Raw genomic sequence first — 24,536 nt, 5'->3', positions numbered from 1 at the left:
CAGCGGGGTGAAAGGTACTGTTTTTCCTTCTTCCTCTTGCTACCCTCCTTCGCAGCACATTCCCTATTTCTGCATCACATCTGCGTAAGCTTCCCAGCCTTCAGCGACTTCTGTTTGTCATCAGTGGCAGTGACATTTAATTCACTCTGAGGTGCTGCCTGACCTTAGGGAGTGCTGTCTGCAACATCCATGCCCCCGATGAGCAGCACCCTGGCTGAGCAGCTCCCCAGTGTCGGGGGCACTCTTCTCTCAGTTCACTGCCACTCTGCACAGAAACATCTACGTGACACTGGTGGCCCCACAGGCCAGTCTCTACAGACAAGCACTGCAGTCCAAGTAGCTCCTGTTTCTCAGGCTGCCAAGGCCTCTTCCTCCTTTCAACCCCTCAGCTCCCAGACAGAGGACCCCTCCCTCAAATTTGATCTCATGCACGGGGCATACGTCCTGCTCCCCTAGGCCCAATTTTCCCCTGGGAGCCTCAGAGACACATCCTCTCGCTAAAATAAGATTGAGTCTCTCAAGAATGTTATTCTCAGGTCTGTCCCACCCAACCAAATGCCTTCAGTCCTTTGAATGTATTTAATATAAAAACTCAAGCCATTTATTTGTTTAATATACATCCCTAAGATCTCTGTCCATCTCATTACTCAATTTCTTAGACTAGTAGTTACACCAGACAAGGTGTCCCTTGTCTTTTTTGGAGACAGTGTCTCACTCAGTCACCCAGGCTGGAGTGCAGCAGCGCGATCTTGGCTCACTACAACCTCTGCCTCCCGAGTTCAAGCTATTCCCATGCCTCAGCCTCCCAAGTAGCTGGAATTACAGGTGCATGTCACCATGCCTGGCTATTTTTTTGTATTTTTAGTACAGATGGGGTTTCACCATGTTGGCCAGGCGGGTCTCCAACTCCTGACTTCAAGTTGATCCACCAGCCTCCCCCTCCCAAGTGCTGGGATTACAGGCATCAGCCATGGCATCCAGCCCCTTGTTTAATGTGCCTGACAATGATCCCTTCCTTGGTCCCCCACACTAACAGACCCTTTCACAATAGTGTGATGGTGATGAATGTGTAACCCAGGACCCAACTTAAGTATGATGTCGACTTTCTACTTTGGATTAAATCGGAGTCATTTAAAGCTGACTTTTGGTCCCACAAAAGAGCCCCTGTGCTTTACAAGGATCAAAACTGGAAAGGAAGAGGGAAAAGTTGGTTAAGTGTGGAAAATCCTTTCTGATCAACTTGTTATTAAGCATCTGATCATCCAATAATGGAAACTACTATGGAAAAAGCTATCCTTTGGGCTCCATTTTGGAAACAGCTGGATGTACACAGTAGGACAAGCCTTTTTGTTAAGTCTTGCGTTACTAATTGTCCTCCTTTTTCAGACAAAATCTACAACAAATTCATTCAACAATAGCAAAGCTACAAAGCCACCCAGGTTACCAGTTTCAGAAGACAAGCTTCAAAGCTGAACTCGCCTCGTATGATCTACGTCTCACAGAACTGAAGACTACTCAAACACAGCAAGATTAACGAAGCAACGGAGATCTGCTTTGCAGTACAACGGCAATTAAACTACTGTTTCCAAATTTCTCACTTCAGTAAGTTCGTTTCATAAGATTAATGTCAAACTCAACTTTTATCAGCTAAAAAGAAAAGCATTATTAGTGATTTTTACATACCATGAGCATCATTTACTCCTCCCCACTGTTTAAGAAATTTTAACTAAATAAGAATCTCCTTATGATTGATTTTTAAAAACGGTTTTTCTCTTCCACGTTAATATTAAATGTCGCTTATCATAACTTGATTCCAGGAATTGTATTCAAACTTAAGCCACAAAATTCAAGTTTTGTTTCGACAGCAATAGCAGTTTTTTGAATATGCTAGTGGTCGCTCACAGAACTATTTCCACAAGTTGAACAGCTGTGTCTAGCGCAAATCTGAAGGCAGCAATGTAGTTCAATTTGGACTCATTCATTAGAAACTGATTTTCAGATGCTGCCACTACAAGACTACTGGAGAAATGCAAGCTGCGCTGGAGACGGAATTGTTCGCAGCGGCACACAAGTTTTTGCTGCAAAGGAGAGAGCTCTAAAAGAGGAAATACAACTAGTTCATGTTACCATGAACCAGCGCAGTAGAACCCAGAATTACTGAATGAACAGAAAACTAAATACTTCTCTTAAGCAGCAAAGATTACTTAAGTTTCCAGGGAAGCTGTTTAATGAGAGGAAACAAACAAACAAAAGATGATTTATTCAGTATCCTGCTACATTTTTTTGAAAAATTGAAATTCCTACATGCCTTAAAATAATTTTTTGTACATCTACACTGTGAAAGCAACACAAACTCAAATGGAGATGACAGCCCAAATGAACTTAAATCTGCTGTTTAACTTTCTTTTGAAGTTACACATGGAAATGAAACACACCACAGCAACTTTAATGACATCTTGCTAACGAAGTTTAGGTTTTGAAAAATGGAATGACCAGTTGACTAAAAAAAACCAAAAAAACAAACAAACAAAAAAAAAAAACAAGGAGTTTTGAAAATAAGCACTAAGCATCTTTCCAAGGAACTCACTCATTCCAAGAAACTTCGGTTCTAACTCGCAAGCTGGTGGCTGCTGTGAGTATCCTCTGACTGCAGCCTGGTCAATGTGTCGCCAATCCAGAAAATACACTGCGCTACCTTTGGCCGCGATCTTGCTTTCTGTAAGCATCAAAGGTACCCTCCGCTGTCATTCCTCTAGACGGCCACGCGTGTGGACACGGCCGCCGATGGATGCGTAGGACATTACCAAACAAACCCACACGCTGCACTTTACTTCTTCCCTCCTGGAGTGCCACTCGGGTCCCCGCGAGGAGGGCTGACGGGTGCGGGGACGCCGAGTGCACCGGGCGTGTGCTGCCCAACTCGGGCCCAGTGACAGTCCTGCGACGAACTTCCACCCTCCGGCGCGGGGCGAAGGGAACGGGCTGCGGGGCCTGCTCCGGGCTCCCGGCTCGGTCGGTATCCGCGACCACCACCGCCGGACACGCTCTTTCAGGTGGGGGTGACAGCGCGCCCCGGGCCCCCGCCGCCCCGGACCCCCTCCTCACCTGTGCTGTCATTCGCCGAGAAGCCGGGCGAGCTGAGTTTGGCTCGTTTGGGGTTGGGCGGTCCGTCCAGCAAGTTCTCGGCCATTTTCACCTGCTCGCGAAAACAGCCCCGGGAGCGGGCGGCCGGGCCGGCGAAGGCCCGGACGGGGGTCGGGGGCCCTGCCGGCTGCGAGGGAGAGGAGCGAGCGCGGCCGCGAGCGGGCGGGCGGGCGCCGAGGGAGAGGGAGGGCGCAGGCCGGGTGGGGGAGGCGGCGGCCAAATCTCAGCCACAGCAACAGCGCCCCGCAGCGCTCACCGCCCGCCCCCGGCCGCCGCCGCCGCCGCCGCCGGCCGCGGCCCCCTCATCCCCTGCCCGCCTCCCGAGCGCGACACTCCGCGGCGGGGGCGCCCCGGCGGCCCGGCCGCCCCCCCGGGCCCGGCTGGCAGCGACGGCGCCCGGCCGGGCGGCTCAGGCAGTCCCCGGGAACATGGTGCCGCCGCCGCCGCCTCGCTCCCCCCCCCCGCGCCCCACTTAATGAATTCGCTCGCGGCCCGACGACGAGGGGGCTCCGGGCTCCGCTTCCCGCCCGCGGCCCGCCGCCGCCGCCGCCGTGAGGAAAAACAATGCGCCGAGCGGGGTCGCCGCCGCCGCCGCGGCCCCCCCACCCCCCGTTCCGCCGCCGCTGCCGCCGCCGCCGCCGCCGCCGCCGGGCTCCGGGAGGCCGAGCCGAGAGGCGAGCGGGGCCGCCGGGGCGGGCGCCGAGGGCCGGGCGGAGCGGGCCGGCCGGGCGGAGCGGGGTGCGCGGGCGGTTGTGGGGCCCGGGACCGGCGGGGCCGAGTAGATCGCGCTCGAAGCCCCGGTCGGGTCCGCGACAAGATGGCGGCTGTTGATTCCTCAATTAAAAAAAAAAGAAAGTTTTTTTTCTTCTCTTTCCAGAGCCTGAACGGGGAGGGGGTGGGGGCGGGGCACGCCGGTGCGTCACCCCCCCGCGGCGTCACCACGCACGGCCCCCGCCCCGCCCCCTCCACCTGCGCCGGCCGTGGCGGAAAGAGCCGAGCGTGCTCGGGCCGAAGGGGCGGCCGCGAAGCGCAGGGCGCCGGGCTGCCGGGCGCGGGCCAGGCCTGCGGGGCGCCCGGGCTCCGGGCTGAGCCGCGGCTTTTGTTCTGATGGCGACGAGGCGGCGAGGGCCGGGGCTCCGGGCCCCAGCGGGCTCCGTGAGCGGCGGCCTGGCCACGGGCTGGGCTCTCCAGCGCGGATCCGACGCCAGCCCAGGCCCGCCCGTCCCGCTGGGGCGGCGCTGCGTGTTCCCAGCTCCTCGCGTCCCTGCCCGATACCCTCCTCGGTGGCGTCGGGCGGGGACGGGCGGGCCGACCCCAGCCCAAGCCGCACCACTAGCCTTCGCAGCCGGCCAGGGAAGTGGAATGGCCCTGCAGGTTACAGACCGCCTTCAGGTCTGCCGACGAGGTGGGCGGAAGGGGAAACTGAGGCAGGAGGGGGGAGAGCAACTTCTCCAAAGTCATCGAGGCAGGAAGTGTCAGGGCCGGGATTCGGGTCCCGCCCGACACTAGGGAGTGACACTAGGGAGTAAGGGGGCCTCACGCCTGTTCACAGCCCGAGGCGGTGGGGCCGACATCCTCACCTGGGAGAGCGGAGTGGCCGGCCTGGGCGGAGAAGGGCCCGCGCATCGGGGCTTAAGCCTGGACACCCAGGCCGCACTCCCCGCCCCAGGCAACTCGCCTGGCGCCTCGCAGGTGCCCCAGACAGGGGTGCGGGCTTGGGGAGTCCCCCACGCGAGACCACAGCCCGCAGGACGCTTTCACGAACACCCGAGGTGTTCCCATCCAAGTTACTTATCTGCCCCTCCAAACTAGCCCGGCTTCCTCATAAGGGTATCAGCAGCACCGCTGTTTCCTAAGCCAGAAACCCTGAGTCAGCGCAGACTCCTCCCTCTCACCCGCCAGGTGCCCCTCTACCCACAGTCTTTACCTGGGAGACGGCTCTTCCCGCACTGTCCCGGTGGCTATGGTGGCAGCTGCTCACTTAACTGTTCTTTGCTTGCCACGTTTCTCCCCACCCAGCACCAAAGTTAACATCCCGAGAAGAGAGGGAAAAACATCTGTTTAAAACAACTCCCTGGCTAGGCGTCATGGCAGATCACCTGAGGTCAGGAGTTCAAGACCAGCCTGGCCAACTTGGTGAAACCCCGTCTCTACTAAAAATACAAAAATTAGCTGGGCGTGGTGGCGTGGGCCTGTAATCTCAGCCTACTCAGGAGGCTGAGACGGGAGAATCCCTTGAACACAGGAGGCCAGTAAGCCGGGATCTCGCCATTGCACTGCATCCTGGGCTTCAAGAGTGAAACTCCGTCTCAAAAACAAAACGAAACAGAACTCCCTGACACCGAAAAAGAAAACACTGCATATGTAGTCTTTCTTTTAAAAAGAACATGTATGAATTCTCTTAAAAACATAGGTATATGTACATATGGTGACTGTCCTTGAGTGTCAAGATTGAGTGAACTTTCTGGTTTTCTCTGTTTATCTGTACTGCTCAAAACCTTGCACCGTGACACCCCTCTTGAATCTGTCTCTTCCACTTTACATGCCTCACTTCACCATCATCATCCTATACCCACTTGGCCAGTAGGCAATTCTCATCATTCAGGCTTTTTTTTTTTTTTTAATCAAATGCTGTTCCCTGTGCTAAGAGTACATGCCTGGCAAATTCTAACTCATCCTCCAGGACCCAGTTCAAATGTCACCTACTCCAGAAAGCCCTCCTAACCCACTCCTCGGCTCCCATATCACTTCTGGGCTCTGTGAGAGAACACATAACACACCTTGCCCCATCTTCCTGCCCTCCACTGTCCCTGAAGTAGTTCACGTTTTTACTTATGCCTCAAATAGCTCTTGAAAATCCCAAGGGCATTGAGGCTGTGCTAATCCCCTTTGCCAAACATAAAGAGATCCCCATATATTCAAGGAGTTAAAATAGCATACCCTGGAAACCATAAATGGATGCATTCAAAAAGTCAATTTGCACAGGAAAGGCAAGAAGTTTATCAGTGGCACAGGGCAGGCCACACCGTGTATCTGAATGTCCATCTCACCAAGGGTCTTTGAGCTCCTTGGAGGCAAAGGTGGTGTCTTAGTCACAGAAACAGTGCTCTGCAAGAAGAAGTAGGTTTGTAAAATTGAATAAATGAGTGATGAGCTGTGTCAGGTGCCCTGAGTCCTAGAGGCCTTCAGGTCACTGAAAAGGGTGGGCCCCAGCCTGAGGTGGCTCCAGGCCACTCCTCAAAAGGGACAAGGTGTCCAGCCACGTAGAGGCCTTAGGGCCTGCTCTGGGGCACTGCAGACACCATGCAGCCCCCCAGGGTTCCCTTGCTAAGTGGTTTACACAGAAGTGTGCACAGGAACTTCAACCATTGCCTGACAGGTTTCCATTTTACAGAGGAAAGCAAGGGAACCCAGTTGCAAGGACTCAGAAGTAAATGACCTAGACATGGCAAGGCTGGGCCTGGAACCCAGGTCCTCACTCTCCAAAGCCCCTAGTCTTCCTGTCTCTCCATGCTCCACCCTCAAAATGTACCTGCTCTGCAGTCCATTTTTCTGTCTCATTGTTCTCTCCTGTTTCAATGTCTTCTCCCTTCAGTCTGACTCAAAGAACCCTGAGCTCAGACACTGATGGGAGAAGAGCAAGGAGGGAAACGTGGCTCTGGCCTGCACTCACTTCGCTGGGGATCACCACTGACAAGTGAGTGCCTTGGGGATACCAGACCGCTCTGCCATGTATCCCATGGATAGCACTTCCTACAATCCTGGAAGGAAAAATTGTCCTCATTTCACAGATGAGGAAATAAGGCCCAAAGGAGGACAAGTCACCCAGCCACTAAGGGGCTTCACTCCAGTGCACACCTAAGGCTTCCTGCTGTTTCCACAAACCTCACTTTCTCCAGTCTCAGAGACCACATTAAAAAACAACCAAGGGACTGGGCACGATGGCTCACGCCTGTAATCCCAGCACTTTAGGAGGCCAAGGTGGAAGGATCTCTAGAGCCCAGGAGTTTGAGACCAGCCTAGGCAACAGTGAGAACCTCATCTCTACAATAAAATGTTAGAAAAAATTAACTGGGTGTGGTGGCGTGCACCTGTAGTCCCAGCTGCCTGGGAGGCCAAGGCAATAGGATCACCAGAGCTCAGAAAGTTGAGGCTGCAGTGAGTTATGATCAAAGCACTGCACTCCAGTCTGGGCAACAGTGAGATACTGTCTAAAAAATAAAAACAAAGAGAAAGAAATGGAATTGTTGGCCAGGACCGGTGGCTCACGCATGTAATCCTAGGACTTTGGGAGGCTGAGATTGGTGGATCACCTGAGGTCAGGAGTTCAAGATCAGCCTGGCCAATATGGTGAAACCCTATCTCTACTAAAAATACAAATAAATGGCTGGGCATGGTGGCGGGCGACTGTCATCCCAGCTACTTGGGAGGCTGAGGCAGGAGAATTGCTTGAACCCGGTAGGCGGAGGTTGCAGCGAGCCAAGATCGTGCTCCAGCCTAGGCAACAAGAGTGAAACTTCGTCTCAAAAAAAAAAAAAAAAGAAAAAGAAATGGAATTGATGCAATTTGATATTGATTGTCCCTTTCTAGGCTTAAATAGATTAAAAGATAGCATCAGGTTTGGACTTTGCCTTCAAGCGATGCAGAACAGCATTGGGGAGAAAAACACAAACACAACACACATTGAAAAGATAAGCAGAGAATCCAAGTCAGAAGAGCACACAACCGTAACTGATCCCCCAGGGGTGGAAGTCCAGGGGGTTGCGGGGCAGAGGCCTGGGGGAATAGTCCCAAGAGGGCAGGATTCCAGCCAGTTCCTTGTGGACGAAAGGCAGAATGTGGTCTGGTGGTGTGGAGAGATCCAGACAGAGCTGGGTTCAAGTCCCAAACCTACTGCTTTTTCTTAGCTGTGCTGAAAACAAATACCCCGGCCGGGTGCGGTAGCTCACGCCTGTAATCCCGGCACTTTAGGAGGCCGAGGCAGGCGGATCACCCGAGGTCAGGAGTTCGAGACCAGCCTGACCAACATGGAGAAACCCTGTCTCCACTAAAAATGCAAAATCGGCCGGGCTTGGAGGTGCATGCCTGTAACCCCAGCTACTTGGGAGGCTGAGACAGGAGAATTGCTTGAACCCAGGAGGCGGAAGTTGTGGTGAGCCAAGATAGCATCATTGCACTCCAGCCTGGGTAACAGGAGCAAAACTCCGTCTCAATAAAAGGAAAAAAAAAAAAAAAAGAAAGAAAAAAGAAAAAAACCAAATACCTCCTCACCTGCTGAGAGAGTTGAGGTGCGGTGGAAATGAGATGGAGGGTGCATGGGGTCCCTGGCACACCAAGGCACCATACAAGGCAGCTGCTATTTGGGGCAGTGGGAAGCAAGTGCTCAAAGGGGAGAGGCCCCTCCCCTCTCTCTGCCTTCCACATGGGAGGCCGCACCCGCCTCTCTCGCTGTTGCTTTTTACCATCACTTCCCCTAAATCTTTTCTCCCTCACCTACCCCAGTGCCTCCTTCTCCTCAAACACATTGGCAGTCAGCTCCAGCTTCAGCCCTGATTCCACCCTGTCTCTTCCATCCCCAGCCAAGGAAACTTGAACAAGTTGTCTACAAAGGCTGGGCTCATCTCCTCTTCTCCCATGCCCTGTGTTTATTTTTATTTTTATTTTTGTTTTATTATTATTGTTATTATTTTGAGATGGAGTCTCGCTTTGTCCCCCTGGCTGGAGTGCAGTGACATGATCTCAGTTCACCACAACCTCTGCCTCCCCAGTTCAAGCAATTCTTCTTTCTCAAGTAGCTGGGACTACAGGCACCCGCCACCATGTCCAGCTAATTTTTTGTATTTTTAGTAGAGATGGGGGTTTCACCATGTTGGCCAGGCTGGTCTCGAACTCCTGAACTCAGGTGATCTGCCCGCCTCGGCCTCCCAAAGTGCTGGGATTATAGGCGTGAGCCATCGTGCTTGGCCTATTTTTATTTCTGAGACAGGGTGTCGCTCTGTCATCCAGGCTGGAGTGCAGTAGTGCAGTCATGGCTCAATGCAGCCTTGACATCTCCTGCTCAAGTGATCCTCCTGCCTCAGCCTCCCGAGTAACTAAGACCACAGGTGTGCACCACCATGCCCAGCTAATTTTTTTTATGGAGTCTTGCTATGTTGGCCAGACTGATCTTGAGCTCCTGGCTTCATGTGATCCTCCTGCCTCAATTTCCCAAAGTGTTGGGTTTACAGATGTGAGCCACCGTGCCAATAGAGAATTTCCTTCCTTATGAACGATGAATACTAGGTCGTATGGATAGACCACAGTTTGCTTAACCATTCATCTGTTGATGGACACGGAACTGCTTCCACCATGTAGCTATCATGATTAATGCTGCGGTGAACATGGGTGTATTTCTTTTCTTCCAGACCACGCTTTCAATTTTTTTTTTTCTTTTTTAGATGGAGTCTTGCTCTGTCACCAGGATCGAGTACAGGGACGTGATCTTGGCTTACTGCAACCTCTGCCTCTGGGGTTCAAGCGATTCCCGTGTTTCAGCCTCCAGAGTAGCTGGGACTACAGGTGCCCACCACCATGCCCGGCTCATTTTTGTATTTTAGTAGAGATGGGGTTTTGCCATGTTACTCAGGCTGGTCTCAAACTCCTGGGCTCAAGTGATCCTCCCACCTCAGCCTCCCAAAGTGCTAGGATTACAGGTGTGAGCCACCACACCCGGCCTGCTTTCAGTTCTTTTGGGTATATACCCAGAAGTGGGATAATTGCTGTCTCATACGGTCATTCTACTTTTGATTCTATGAGGAACTCCCATACTGTTTTCCATAGCAGCTGCATCATTTTACATTCCCACCAGCAGTGCACAGGGGTTCCAGTTTCTCCACATGTTCACCAACACTTATGCTGTTTTGTTCTTTTCTTTTCTGATAATAGTCATTCCGATAGGTGTGAGGTGCTATCTTTCAGCTCATTCCTTTTAGCCACTGTCTTGTATTCTATTGCAGGAACAAAGCACATTTTATTTATCTATTCTCCTCCTAAGGGACTGGTTTGTTCCCACTTTTTTCCTGTTACAAACAGGGCCGCAATTAATGTACTTGTACAGGTTTCCTTGTGCACCTAAGAGTATCACCGGATGAACACTGAGAAGTGGATTTACTGGGTTTAAGGTTATATCAGGCAGAGCCCCAGTAGAAGGAGATGGCACACTTAAAATCAGCCAACTTATGGAAGGTTTCATAGAGGAACTGCGTACACAGTTAGGGCAGGTTGCAAGGAAACCATAAGGGATAGAGCAGCAACCTAGGGCTTGTAGCAGCTGAGCTGTTAACTGCCACAAGGCCGAAAGAGATACAGAAGGGAAAGCCTCCCAGACCCGGAAAGAAAAGAATTGTGTAGAGATGGTCATCTTGAGAGGGGTGATCTTTTGCAGAGGGACTCAGCTGACTTGAGGTGACCAAATACTGTAACCACTCTTTCTCTCTCTCTTTTTTTCCTTCCTTTCCTTTCCTTCTTCCTTCATTCCTTCCTTCCATCCTTCCATCCTTCCTTCTCTCCTTCTTTCTTCTTCTCTCCCCCTCTCCTCCCCTCCCTTCCCTTCCCCTTCCCCTTCCCCCCTTCCTTTCCCTTCCCCTTCCCCTTCCCCTTCTCCTTCCTTCCTTCCTTTCAATTCTCATTCTGTTGCCCAAGCTTAAGTGCAGTAGCACGATCTTGGTTCACTGTCACCCCACTTCTTGGGTTCAAGCGATTCTCCTGTCTCAGCCTCCCAAGTAGCTGAGATTACAAGCACATGCCACCATGCCTGGCTAATTTTTGTATTTTTAGTAGAGAGAGGGTTTCACCATGTTGGCCAGACTGGTCTCGAACTCCTGGCCTCAGGTGATCTGCCCACCTCGCCTCCCAAAGTGCAGGGATTACAGGCGTGAGCCACCATGCCTAGCTTTCCTTCTTCCTTCTTTCCTGTCTTTCTCTCTCTTTCTCTCTCTCTCTCTGTCTCTCTCTTGCTTTCTTTCTAACAGGGTCTCAGGTTGTAGTGCAGTGGCACAATCATAGCTCACTGCAGCCTTGACCACCCAGGCAGTTCTCCCACCTCAGCCCATGGAGTTGCTGGGACTATAGGCATGTGCCACCACACCTGGCTTTTTTTTTTTACACTCTGTAGAGACAGGGTCTCACTATGTTGCCCAGGCTGGTCTCAAACTTCAGGGCTCAAGCAATCCTCCTACCTCAGCTGCCCAAAGTGCAGACATGACAGGTGTGAGCCACCGTGCCCAGCCTTTCCTTCCTTCTGATCTCCCACGAGGCTGCCCACTAGGAACCCAGGCCCGAGACATGGCAACCTGTCCAAGTCAGCCTCCTGAGGCCAGGACAACGGGGAAAGGGGTGAAGGGATCGATTGGAAGGCTATCCAGAAGATGTCTGGCACATAGAGTATAGCCATCCTCAACTGTAGGGGGAATTTCCAATTTGCTTGTATTTATTTATTTATTTATTTATTTAGACGGAGTCTTGCTCTGTCGCCCAGGCTGGAGGGCAGTGGTGCGATCTTGACTCACTGCAAGCCCCACCTCCTGGGTTCACGCCATTCTCCTGCCTCAGCCTCCCTAATAGCTGAGATTACAGGTGTGCACCCCCATGCCCAGCTCAGTTGTTTTGTATTTTTAGTAGAGATAGATTTTCGCCATTTTGGCCAGGCTGGTCTTGAACTACTGACCTCAGGTGATCCACCTGCCTCAGCCTCTCAAAGTGCTGGGATTACAGGCATGAGCCACTGCACTAGGCCCAATTTGCTTTCCAAAATGATTTTATCCATTTACATTCCCACCAGCAACTTATGCTATCCATATACCCACATCTTTCCTGACATTTGCTGTTATTTACCAGACGTAATTTTCATTAATTTGAGTTGTTTTCCAGCCTTTGGGGATGAAATGGTACCTCCTAATTTTTTTTTTTTTTTTTTTTTTTTGAGATGGAGTCTCGCTTTGTCGCCCAGGCTGGAGTGCAGTGGCCAGATCTCAGCTCACTGCAAGCTCCGCCTCCCGGGTTCACGCCATTCTCCTGCCTCAGTCTCCCGAGTAGCTGGGACTACAGGCGCCCGCCACCACGCCCTGCTAGTTTTTTGTATTTTTTACTAGAGACGGGGTTTCACCGTGTTAGCCAGGATAGTCTCGATCTCCTGACCTCATGATCTGCCAGTCTCGGCCTCCCAAAGTGCTGGGATTACGGGCTTGAGCCATCGTGCCCGACCAGTGCCTCCTAATTTTAATATGCTCTTCCCTAATTACTAATGAGGCTGAGTATTTTCACATACTTATTTGCTTAGGGGAGGTTTTATGTACTGTGGATTGCCTTATCCTTTGCTCTTTTGCTGTTGGGTTGTTTATCTTTCTCTGATTCATTAATAAGTTTCTTTTTAAATTTTGGATGCTAATCCTTCATAAATAAATTGTAACTGTTTGGTCAGGCGCAGTGGCCCACACCTTTAATTCCAGCATTTTGGGAGGCTGAGGCAGGAGGATCACTTGAGAGCAGGAGTTTGAGATGTACTTGGGCAACACAGTGAGACCCCATCTCTACAAAATATAAATAAATAAATAAAAATTGACTGGGCGTAATGGCAAGCACCTGTAGCCCCAGCTACTCAGGAGGCCAAGGTGGGAGGATCTCTTGAGCCCAGGACCTGGAGGCTGAAGTGAACTATAATGGCACCACTGCACTCCAGTCTCAGCAATACAGTGAGACCCCATCTCAAAAACAAACAAAAAACTTGTAGCTATTCTCTTCTGTCTGTGACTTATCTTTTCCCTTGCAGTATTTTTTGTTATACAGAACTTTTACATTTTCTTTTCTTTTTTTTTTTTTTTTGAGACAGGGTCTTGCTTTGTTGCCCAGGCTGGAGTGCAGTGGCACGATCTCAGCTCACTGCAATCCCCATCCCGGGTTCAAGTGATTTTCGTTCCTCAGCCTCCCAGGTAGCTGGGATTATAGGTGCTTGCCACCATGCCCAGCTAATTTTTGTATATTTAGTAGAGATGGGGTTTCACCACGTTGGCCAGGCTGGTCTTGAACTCCCGACCTCAGGTGATCCACCTGCCTTGGCCTCCCAAAGTGCTGGGATTACAGGCTTGAGTCACCGCACCTGGCTGGATGTGTACATTTTCATCTCTTCAAATTGATTACTCTTGCCCTTCATGGTATGTATCTGTGGCTTAGATCTCCTTCCCTACTCTGATGTTATAAAGATGGTCTCCCATGTTTTCTTCTAGAAATTTTAGTTTTGCTTTTTCACATTTGGGTGTTCAGTGGATTCTGGGACTGTGCATGTGAGCATGCACATGTTCATTGTTTGAGGTAGGGATTTACTTCTTTTTCCTTATAGATAGCTGGTTCCCTTTATGAAATACTCCATCTTTGTGTCTTTGATTTCTAATGTCAACTCTTTTCTTGTTTTTTGAGATGGAGTCTCCCTCTGTCGCCCAGACTGGAGTGCAGTGGCGCGATATTGGCTCACTGCAAGCTCTGCCTCCCAGGTTCATGCCATTCTCCTGCCTCAGCCTCCCGAGTAGCTGGGACTACAGGCACCTGCCACCACACCCAGCTAATTTTTTGTATTTTTAGTAGAGATGAGGTTTCACCGTGTTAGCCAGGATGGTCTCGATCTTCTGACCTCGTGATCCGCCTGCCTTGGCCTCCCAAAGTGCTGGAATTACAGGCGTGACCCACCGCGCCTAGCCAATGTCAACTCTTTTCTTATACAAGATCCTCTTTCTTTCTCTTTTTTCTTCTTTCCTTTTCTTTTTTCTTTCCCTCCCTTCCCTCCTTCCTTCCTTCCTTCCTTTTCTTTCTTCTCTTTCTCCCTCATCTCTCCCTCCCTCCCTCATGCTCTTCCTTTCCCTTTCCCTTTCCTTTTCCTTTTCCCTTTCCTTTCCTTTTTCTTTCTTTTGAGGCAGAGTCTCGCTCTGTTGCCCAGGCTAAAGTACAATGGCACAATCTTGACTCACTGCAACCTACGTTTCCTGTGTTGAAGTGATTCTCCTGCCTGAGCTTCCCGAGTTGCTGGGATTATAAGCACGTGCCACCACACCCAGCTAATTTTTGTATTTGTAGTAGATATGGGTTTTCACCATGTTGGCCAGCCAGGCTGGTCTCAAACTCATCCCTGACCTCAAGTGATCTGCCCGCCTCGGCCTCCGTAAGTACTAGAATTACAGGCATCAGACACAGAGCCTGGCCCCAAGATCCTCTTTCTTCTGTCATTTGGCCTATTTGTATTCCCCTGTGCCAATATTACAATGTATAAAATCTTTCCAGGTAAGGGTAACTCCTGGTCTCTGGAGAGGAGAGTTTCCCCCACCCCTCTTCCCTTTCAAAGTTGTCTTGACTATTATTCTTGACTATTTTGGTCTTCCATGTGAATTTCAATTATTCAAGGAGTGTGAAGAAAAAGTTGGGATTTTCATTGGAATTGCTTTGAATTTGTAAATTAATTTGAGGAAAACTGCCATTTAAAAAATAGTGTGTCTTGGCCAGGGGCGGTGGCTCATGCCTGTAATCTCAGCACTTTGGGAGGCCAAGGTAGGTGGATCACTTGAGGTCAGGAATTCAAGACCAGCCTGGCCAACATGGTAAAACCCCATCTCTACTAAAAATACAAAAATTAGCCAGCTGTGGTGGTGGGTGCCTGTAATCCCACCTACTTAGGAGGCTGAGGCAGGAGAATCGCTTGAACTTGGGAGGCAGAGGGTGCAGTGTGCCGAGATCATGCCACTGAACTGCAGCCTGGGGGACAGAGCAAGACTCCATCTCAAAAAAAAAAAAAGAAAGCAATTGAAACAATGACTGATATGGAATGACACTAAGCAGTTACCATTATTTTTTTGTTATATTTTAATTTTTGTAGAGGTGGGTCTTGCTGTATTGCCTGGACTCAAGCAATCCACCTGCCTTGGCCTCTGAAATTGCTGGGATTACAGGTGTGGGCCACTGCCCCCAGCCAATTATTTAAAGTGTGATGGTAACATTGTGATTGTGTATTTTTAAATAGTTCTTCTCTTTAGAGGCATAGGCTGAAATATTTATAATCTAAAAACAATACAACAGATATAAATGTATATAAAATATAGTATGATAATAGGATGCCTGGGAGTAGGTGGAATAATCAATGAAAATAGATTGGTCAGGAATAGATAGTTATTGAAACTGAGTGATAGGTACCTGAGAATTCATTACATTATTCTGCATACTTTTGTGTATTTCAAAAATTCCCATAATAAAAGGTTTTAAAATATGAGGGCCAGGTGTGGTGGCTCCTGCCTATAATCTCAGCACTTTGGGAGGCTGGGGTAGGAGGACTGCTTGAGGCTAGGAAGTCAAGACCAGCCTGGGCAACACAGCAAGACCCCATCTCTACAATAAATTAAAAAATTAGCCAGGCATGGTGATGTACACTTGTAGTCTTAGCTACTTGGGAGGCTGAGGAAGGAGGATCACTTGAGCCAAGGAGTTTGAGGCTGCATGAGCTGTGATTGTGCCACTTTACTCCGGCCTGGGCAACAGAGTGATTATTATTAAACAGTGTATTATTATACAGTGTATTATTATAGTATAATACTATAATAACATTAGCATTATAGTATAACAATAAAAACATTGAAATATTGAGTCTTTCCATCCACAGACATGATATAGCTATTCATTTATTTACATTTTCTTCTGTCTTGCAATAAAGTTTTATAATTTTCTGCATAAGGGCCTGCCCATCTTTTGGCTGATCCAACAAATTTCCCAGACTATCCTATTAGTTCCAATCATATTAATATTTTTTTTTCTCCAGGATGTCTTGTATTTTTTGTGTAGGCCTTTGAATCATATGTTAAAAAATAAAATAAAGGCCGGGTGAGGTGGCTCACGCCTGTAATCCCAGCACTTTGGGAGGCTGAAGTGGGAGGATCACTTGAGGTCAGGAGTTCGAGTCCAGCCTGGCCAACATGATAAAACCCGTCTCTACTAAAAATAGGAAAATTAGCCAGGTGTGGTGTTGGGTGCCTGTAATCCCAGCTACTCAGGAGGCTGAGGCACAAGAGTTTCTTGAACCCAGGGAGTGGAGGTTGCAGTGAGCCAAGATCATGCCATGGCACTCTAGCCTGGGAGACAAAGCGAGACTCCATCTCGAATGCAAAACAAAACAAAACTGTAGTTTTGTATGTGTACTGTTCCTTTTCTATGTTTAGACCTGTTTAGATACATAAATACAACGAGGTTATAATTGCCATAGTACTCAGTGCAGTAACAAGCTGCATAGGTTTGTAGCCCAGGAACAATGGGCTGTACCATGTATCCTGGGTGTGTGGTAGGCTGTACCGTCTAGGATTGTGTAAGGGCACCCTGGGATGTTCACACAATGACAAAATTGCCTAATGATGCATTTCTCAGAACATATCGCTGTTGCTAAGTGACACTTGGCTCCATTGCTAAGGGCAGTGACAAGTGTCCATATAAAAAGAAGGTAGAAGGACACTTGACACAGAAAGAGGAGACAGACACACAGAGAAGAAAATATGAAGACAGAGGCAGAGATTTCAGTGATGCAGTCACAAGCCAAGGAATGCCAACAGCCACCAAAAACCAGAGGCAAGTGACAGATTCCTCCCCCAGAGCCTTCAGGTTAAGTGTGGCCCTGATGACACCTTAATTTCAGACTTCCAGCCTCCAGAACTGTTAGATAATAGACTTCTGTTGTTTGGTTTGTTTGTTGTTGTTGTTGTTGTTGTTTGAGACAGAGTCTCGCTCTGCTGTTCAGGCTGTAGGGCGGTGGCACACGATCTCAGCTCACTGCAATCTCTGCCTCCCGGGTTCAAGGGATTCTTGTGCCTCAGCCTCCTGAGTAGGTGGAATTATAGGCGTGTGCCCCCACATCTGGCTAATTTTTGTATTTTTAGTAGAGACAGGGTTTCACCATGTTGGCCAGGCTGGTCTCAAACTCCTGACCTCTAGTGATCCGCCTGCCTCACCATGCCAAAATGCTGGGATCACAAGCATGAACTACCACATCTGGTCTGAGTTTCGTTGTTTGAAGCCACCAAGTTTGTGGCAATTTCTTACAGCAGCTTCAGCTAGCAAATACATGATTAAATTAGAAAAATCTCATAATCATCTCTTTTGATGAAAAAAAACCCATCTGACAAAATTCAATACCTATTCATAAATTTTTTTTTTTTTTTTTTGAGACAGAGTCTCGCTCTGTCGCCCAGGCTGGAGTGCAGTGGCCGGATCTCAGCTCACTGCAAGCTCCGCCTCCCGGGTTCCCGCCGTTCTCCTGCCTCAGCCTCCCGAGTAGCTGGGACTACAGGCGCCTGCCACCTCGCCCGGCTAGTTTTTTGTATTTTTTAGTAGAGACGGGGTTTCACCGTGTCAGCCAGGATGGTCTCCATCTCCTGACCTGGTGATTCGCCCGTCTCGGCCTCCCAAAGTGCTGGGATTACAGGCTTGAGCCACCATGCCCGGCCCATAATTTTTTTAAAAAAAGAAAAAGAAGAAAAAAAAACCTCTCAGCAAACTAAAATAGGAGAGGTCTTCTTTGACCTGATAACAGGCATCCGCAGAAAACCTACAACAGGGCCCGGCGTGGTGGCTCAAGCCTGTAATCCCAGCACTTTGGGGGGCCGAGACGGGCGAATCACCAGGTCAGGAGATGGAGACCATCCTGGCTGACACGGTGAAACCCCGTCTCTACTAAAAAATACAAAAAACTAGCCGGGCGAGGTGGCGGGCGCCTGTAGTCCCAGCTACTCGGGAGGCTGAGGCAGGAGAATGGCATAAACCTGGGAGGCGGAGCTTGCAGTGAGCTGAGATCCAGCCACTGCACTCCAGCCTGGGCAACACAGCAAGACTCTGTCTCAAAAAAAAAAAAAAAAAAAAAGCAAACCTACAACAAAAGTGCAATACATTTTTAAAAATTGATCAGTTGGGGCCAGGTGCGGTGGCTCATGCCTGTAATCCCAGCACTTTGGGAGGCCGAGGCAGGCAAATCATGTGAGGTCAGGAGTTTGAGATCAGCCTTACCAACATGGTGAAACCCCGTCTCTACCATAAATACAAAAATTAGCCAGGCATGGTGGTGCATGCCTGCAATCCCAGCTACTCCGGAGGCTGAGGCAGGAAAATCGCTTGAACCTAGGAGGTGGAAGTTGCAGTGAGCCGACATCACTCCATTGCACTCCAGCCTGGGTGACAAGAGTAAAACTCCACCTCAAAAAAAAAAAAAAAAAATTGATCAATTGGACCTCATCAAAATGCAAATCTTCTATTATTCAAAAGATACCATTAAAAAAATGGCAAAGTAAGCAATTCATGGGGAGAAAATATTTCCAAAACACTTACTCATTAAAGCACATGTATCCAGAATACACAAAGAATTCTTACAATGAAATAAGAAAACAACCCAACAAATCAATCGAAAAAGGTTTGATTAGACATTTTACCAAAAAAACAAAAAAGGTACACATAGCAAATAGGTATATGAAAAGATCCTCAAGCCCGGGTGCAGTGGCTCACATCTCTATTCCCAGCACTCTGGGAGGCTGAGGCAGGCAGACCACTTGAGGCCAGGAGTTTGAAACTAGCCTGGCCAATATGGCGAAACCTCATCTCTACTAAAAGTACAAAAATTAGCCGGCACAGTGGTGGGCATCTGTAACTGCAGCTACTGGGGAGGTTGAGGCACAAGAATCTCTGACACCCAGGAGGCAGAGGTTACAGTGAGTCAAGATTATGCCACTGCATTCCAGCCTGGGTAACAGAGTGAGACTGTCTCCAAAAAAAAAAAAAAAGAGACAAGAAAAGATCCTTAAAATTACTGATCATTTGGAAAGTGCAATTTGAAACCACAATGAGGTAATTCTTTTTTTTTTTTTTGAGACAGAGTTTTATTCTTGTCGCCCAGACTGGAGGGCAATGGTGTGCCGGCTCACTGCAACCTCCGCCTCCCGGGTTGAAGCAATTCTCCTGCCTCAGCCTCCTGAGTAGCTGGGATTACAGGTGGCTGCCACCACGCATGGCTAATTTTTGTATTTTTAGTAGAGAAGCGGTTTCACCATGTTGGCCAGGCTGGTCTCAAATTCCTGACCTCAGGTGACCTGCCCACATTGGCCTCCCAAAGTGCTGGGATTATGGGCGTAAGCCACCTCGCCCAGCTGAGATAATACTTAACCACCACCAGGAATGGCTATAGTAAAAATAAATAAATAAATAAATAACAAGTGTTGGCGAGCAGAAACAAAATCGCTCATACATTGCTGGTGGGTGTGTAAAATGGCGCTCTTCGGAACAAATAGTTCAGCAATTCTTTTTTTTTTTTTTTTTTTTATTTTTTATTTTTTATTATACTTTAAGTTCTAGGGTACATGTGCATAACGTTTATATCATGTATAACTCCCCAATGCAATCCCTCCCTCCTCCCCCCTCCCCATGATAGGCCCCAGTGTGTGATGTTCCCCTTCCCGAGTCCAAGTGATCTCATTGTTCAGTTCCCACCTATGAGTGAGAACATGCGGTGTTTGGTTTTCTCTTCTTGTGATAGTTTGCTAAGAATGATGGTTTCCAGCTGCATCCATGTCCCTCCAAAGGACGCAAACTCATCCTTTTTGATGGCTGCATAGTATTCCATGGTGTATATGTGCCACATTTTCTTAATCCAGTCTGTCACAGATGGACATTTGGGTTGATTCCAAGTCTTTGCTATTGTGAATAGTGCCGCAATAAACATACGTGTGCATGTGTCTTTGTAGTAGAGTAATTTATAATCCTTTGGGTATATACCCAGTAGTGGGATGGCTGGGTCATATGGTACATCTAGTTCTAGATCCTTGAGGAATCGCCATACTGTTTTCCATAATGGTTGAACTAGTTTACAATCCCACCAACAGTGTAAAAGTGTTCCTATTTCTCCACATCCTCTCCAACATCTATTGTTTCCTGACTTCTTAATGATTGCCATTCTAAGTGGTGTGAGATGGTATCTCATTGTGGTTTTGATTTGCATTTCTCTGATGGCGAGTGATGACGAGCATTTTTTCATGTGTCTGTTGGCTGTATGGATGTCTTCTTTTGAGAAATGTCTGTTCATATCCTTTCCCCACTTTTTGATGGGGTTGTTTGTTTTTTTCTTGTATATTTGTTTGAGTTCTTTGTAGATTGTTCAGCAATTCTTTAAGAAGTTTAATGTAGGCGGCCGGGCGCGGTGGCTCAAGCCTGTAATCCCAGCACTTTGGGAGGCCGAGACGGGCGGATCACAAGGTCAGGAGATCGAGACCATCCTGGCGAACACGGTGAAACCCCGTCTCTACTAAAAAATACAAAAAACTAGCCGGGCGAGGTGGCGGGCGCCTGTAGTCCCAGCTACTCGGGAGGCTGAGGCAGGAGAATGGCGTGAACCCGGGAGGCGGAGCTTGCTGTGAGCTGAGATCAGGCCACTGCACTCCAGCCCCGGCGACAGAGCAAGACTCCGTCTCAAAAAAAAAAAAAAAAAAAAAAAAAAAAAGAAGTTTAATGTAGGCAAGTGCATGCCTGAAGCCTCAGTTACTTGGGAGGCTAAGTCAGGAGGATCCCTTGAGCCCAGGAGATCAAGACCAGCCTACCCAACACAGTGAGACTTCATCTCCATAAATAAGTAAATACATACACATTTAATGTATGACACCAGAAGTACAGGGCAACAAAAGAAAAAAAAAAAAAGATAAATTGTGCTGGCCACGGTGGCTCATACCTGTAATCCCAGCACTTTGGGAGTCCAAGGCTGGTGGATTACTTGACATCAGGAGTTTGAGACCAGCCTGGCCAACATGGTGAAACCCCGTCTCTACTAAAAATACAAAAATTAGCTGGGCCTGGTGATGCCCAGCTGTAATGCCAGCTACTCAGGAGGCCAAGGCAGGAGAAACACTTGAACCCGGGAGGCAGAGGTTGCAGTGAGCCAAGATCGCGCCAGTGCACTCCAGCCTGGGTGACACAGTGAGCCTCTGTCTCAAAAATACACACACACAGACACAAAACCTATAATGAGATACCACTTCACACCCACCAGGATGGGTATTATCAAAAAAAAACCCCAGAAAATAACAACTATGTATATTGCAGGTGGGAACATAAAACAGTACAGTTGCTGTGGAAACAATATGGTGGTTCATCAAACATTAACATAAAATTACCATATGATCCAGCAACGCCATATCAAGGTGAATGCCTTAAAGAAGTCAAAGCAGAGACTTGGAGATATATTTTTACAGCCGTGTTCACAGCAGCATTATTCACAATTGCCAAAATGTGGAAGCAACCCAAGTGTTCTTCCATGGATAAATGGAGAAACAAACTATGGTCCATTCATACAATGAGCTGTGAGTCAGCCTTCAACAGGAAGTGCGCTCTGACACTTGCTACAACATGGACAACATGGCCGGACCTTGAAGACTCGCTAATAAGCCAAATGCAAAAGGGCCAGTATTGCATGATTCCACTTATATGTTGTACCACCTACAAGTAGAAGAGTCAAAGGGAATAGGTGAATTCAGAGGCCAGGTACAGTGGCTCACGCCTGTAAACTCAGCACTTTGGGAGGCTAAGGCGGGTGGATCACTTGAGGTCAGGAGTTTGAGACCAGCCTAGCCAACATGGTGAAACCCCATTTCTACCAAAAAATTAAAAAATTAGCCAGGCGTGGTGGCGTGTGCCTGTGGCCCCAGCTACTCGGGAGGCTGAAGCAGGTGAATCACTTGAACCCGGGAGGCAGAGGTTGCGTGAGCCAAGATCACACCACTGCACTCTAGCCTGGATGACAGAGCAAGACTCTATCTCAAAAAAAAAAAAAAGTTGAATTCAGAGACAAAAACTAGAATAGTGGTTACAGTAGGTGGGAGGAGGGGAATATGGCAAGTTCGTGTTTAATGGGGATGGAGTTTCACTTTAGGAAGATGAAAAAGTTCTGGAGAAAAATAGCAGTGATGGTCACACAACAATGTGAATATGGCTAATGCCACTGAACTGCATGCTTAAAGAATGGTTAAGATTGGCTGGGCACTGTGGCTCACACCTTTAGTGCCAGGACTTTGGGAGGCTGAGGCGGGTGGATCACTTGAGGTCAGGAGTTTGAGACCAGCCTGGCCAACATGGTGAAACCCCCTGTCTACCAAAAATTCAAAAATTAGCTGGACGTGGTGGCACGTGCCTGTAGCCCAGCTACTTGGGAGCCTGAGGCAGGAGAATCGCTTGAACCCGGGAGGTGGAGCTTGCAATGAACCAAGATGGTGGCATTGTACTCCAGCCTGGGTGACAGAGTGAGACTCCGTCTCAAACAAAAACAAAAACCCAAATTTTCAGACATGACACCAAAAACACAAGTAGCAATAAATAAATAAATAAAACAATTTGACTTCATCAGCATTTAAAACTTGTATTTCAAAGGCACTGTCAAGAAAGTGAAAATAATGGGGAAAATATTTGTAAATCATATGTCTATCAGAGAACTGTATTTAGAATATACAAATAACTCTTACAAGTCAATAATAAAAAGACGGCTGGGAGTGGTGGTTCACGCCTGTAATACCAACACTTTGGGAAACCGAGGCAGGTGGATCACCTGAGGTCAACAGTTCAAGACCAGCCTGGCCAACATGGCAAAACCCCGTCTCTGCTAAAAATACTAAAAATTAGCCGGGCTTGGTCGTGGGTGCCTATAATCCCAGCTACTCGGGAGGCTGAGGCAGAAGAATTTCTTGAACCTGGGAAGTGAAGGTTGCAGTGAGCCAAAATTGCGCCATTGTACTCCAGCTGGGTAACAAGAGCAACACTCCGTTTCTATAATACTACTACAATAATAATAATTAAAAGACAACCCAGTTAAAAATGAACAAAAGGGCCGGGCGTCGTGGCTTCCACCTATAATCCCAGCACTTTGGGAGGCCAAGGCAGGTACATCACCTGGGGTCCAGAGTTCAAAACCAGCATGGCCGAAGAGGTGAAAAGAAACCCCGTCTCTACTAAAAATACAAAAGTCAGCCGGGCATGGTTGCGTGCCTTTAATCCCAGCTACTCGAGAGGCTGAGGCAGGAGAATCGCTTGAGCCCAGGAGGCAGAGGTTGCAGTGAACCAAGATCACGCCACTGCACTCCAGCCTGGGCGACAGAGCAAGACTCCGTCTCAAAAACAAAAAACAGAAACAAAAATAAAAACAGGACAAAATATCTAAATGGGCATTTCTCTGAAGAAAGTATACAAATAGTCAAAAAGCCCACAAAAACATATAAACATCATTAGTCACCAGGGAAAGGCAAATCAAAACCACAGTGAGGTACCACTTCACACCCACTAGGGTCGCTATAATAAAAAAAAACAGAAAAAAAGTAATAGGTGTTGGCAAGGATGTAGAGATACTGCAACCCTTGTGGACTGCTGATGGAAATGTAAAATGCTGTAGCCTCTGTGGAAAACAGTCTGGCAGTTCCTCAAAATGTTAAACGTTTGATCCACAAATTCTACTTCTAGATATATACTGAAGAGAAATAAAAACTTATGTCTACGAAAAACTTGTACACAAACATTCTTACCAGTATCACTCATGATGGTCAAAAGGTAGAAACATGCCATATGTCCATTAACTAATGAATGGATGAAGAAAATGTGATCTATCCATGCAACGGAATATTATCCAACTATAGAAAGGAATCGACTATTGATACATACTACAACATGGAGGAACTTTGAAAACATTCTGTTAGGAGAAAAAACCAAACACAAAAGCCACATGTTACATGATTCCATTGATATAAAATATCTATAATAGGCAAATCCGCAGAAACAGGAATTAGATTAATGTTGCTCAGGGTGGAGGGTGAGGATAAGGGTAGGGGGAAGGGAAATGATAAAGGGTATAGGACTTCTTTTTGCCATAATGAAAACGTTCAAAAACTGATTGCGGCAATGGTGCCAAACTCTGTGAGTATATCAAAACCATTCAATTGTAAAAAAAAAAAAAAAAAAAAAAATGTAAAATTTACCCTATGATGCAGAAATTCCACAGAAATTAGGTATCTACACAAGAAAAATGAAGCATGTATCTGCACACAGACTTGCACACAAAGTTCTTAGCATCATTCTTCTTTTTTCTGAGACAGGATCTCACTCTGTCACTCAGCCTGGAGCGCACTGGCATGATCACAGCTCACTGCTCCCTCCTGGGCTCGAGCAATCCTCTTGCCTCAGCCTCCCAAATAGTTGGGACCAAAGGTGCAGCCTCCATCTCCCAGGCTCAAACCATTCTCCTGCCTCAGCCTCTTGAGTAGCTGGAACTACAGGCATGTGCCACCACACTTGGCTAATTTGTTTTTTTTTTTTTTTTTTTAGTAGAGACG

The 24,536-nt window shown here is 48.1% G+C and overlaps 1 protein-coding gene across 2 annotated transcripts in view; it reads right to left on the bottom strand.

The window, feature by feature from the left end:
- Positions 1-3,988, bottom strand: part of CREBBP (CREB binding protein) — a 163,966-nt gene extending 159,978 nt beyond the window's left edge. The window contains exon 1 of one of the 2 annotated variants that reach the window (XM_033235916.1): positions 3,106-3,988. In XM_033235916.1, coding sequence (XP_033091807.1) covers positions 3,106-3,190 — 85 coding nt within the window. In that variant the 5' untranslated portion in view covers positions 3,191-3,988. The remainder of the gene's footprint in view (positions 1-3,105) is intronic. The other variant, XM_033235917.1, reaches the window with a different exon arrangement.
- Between the last annotated feature and the right edge of the window lie 20,548 nt (positions 3,989-24,536).

Source organism: Trachypithecus francoisi, unplaced genomic scaffold (genome assembly GCF_009764315.1).
Source record: "Trachypithecus francoisi isolate TF-2019V2 unplaced genomic scaffold, Tfra_2.0 Lachesis_group15, whole genome shotgun sequence".
Taxonomy (NCBI): Eukaryota; Metazoa; Chordata; class Mammalia; order Primates; family Cercopithecidae; genus Trachypithecus; species Trachypithecus francoisi.
Note: the sequence above shows the minus strand (reverse complement) of the source record. Positions and strands in the feature narration are given on the sequence as shown.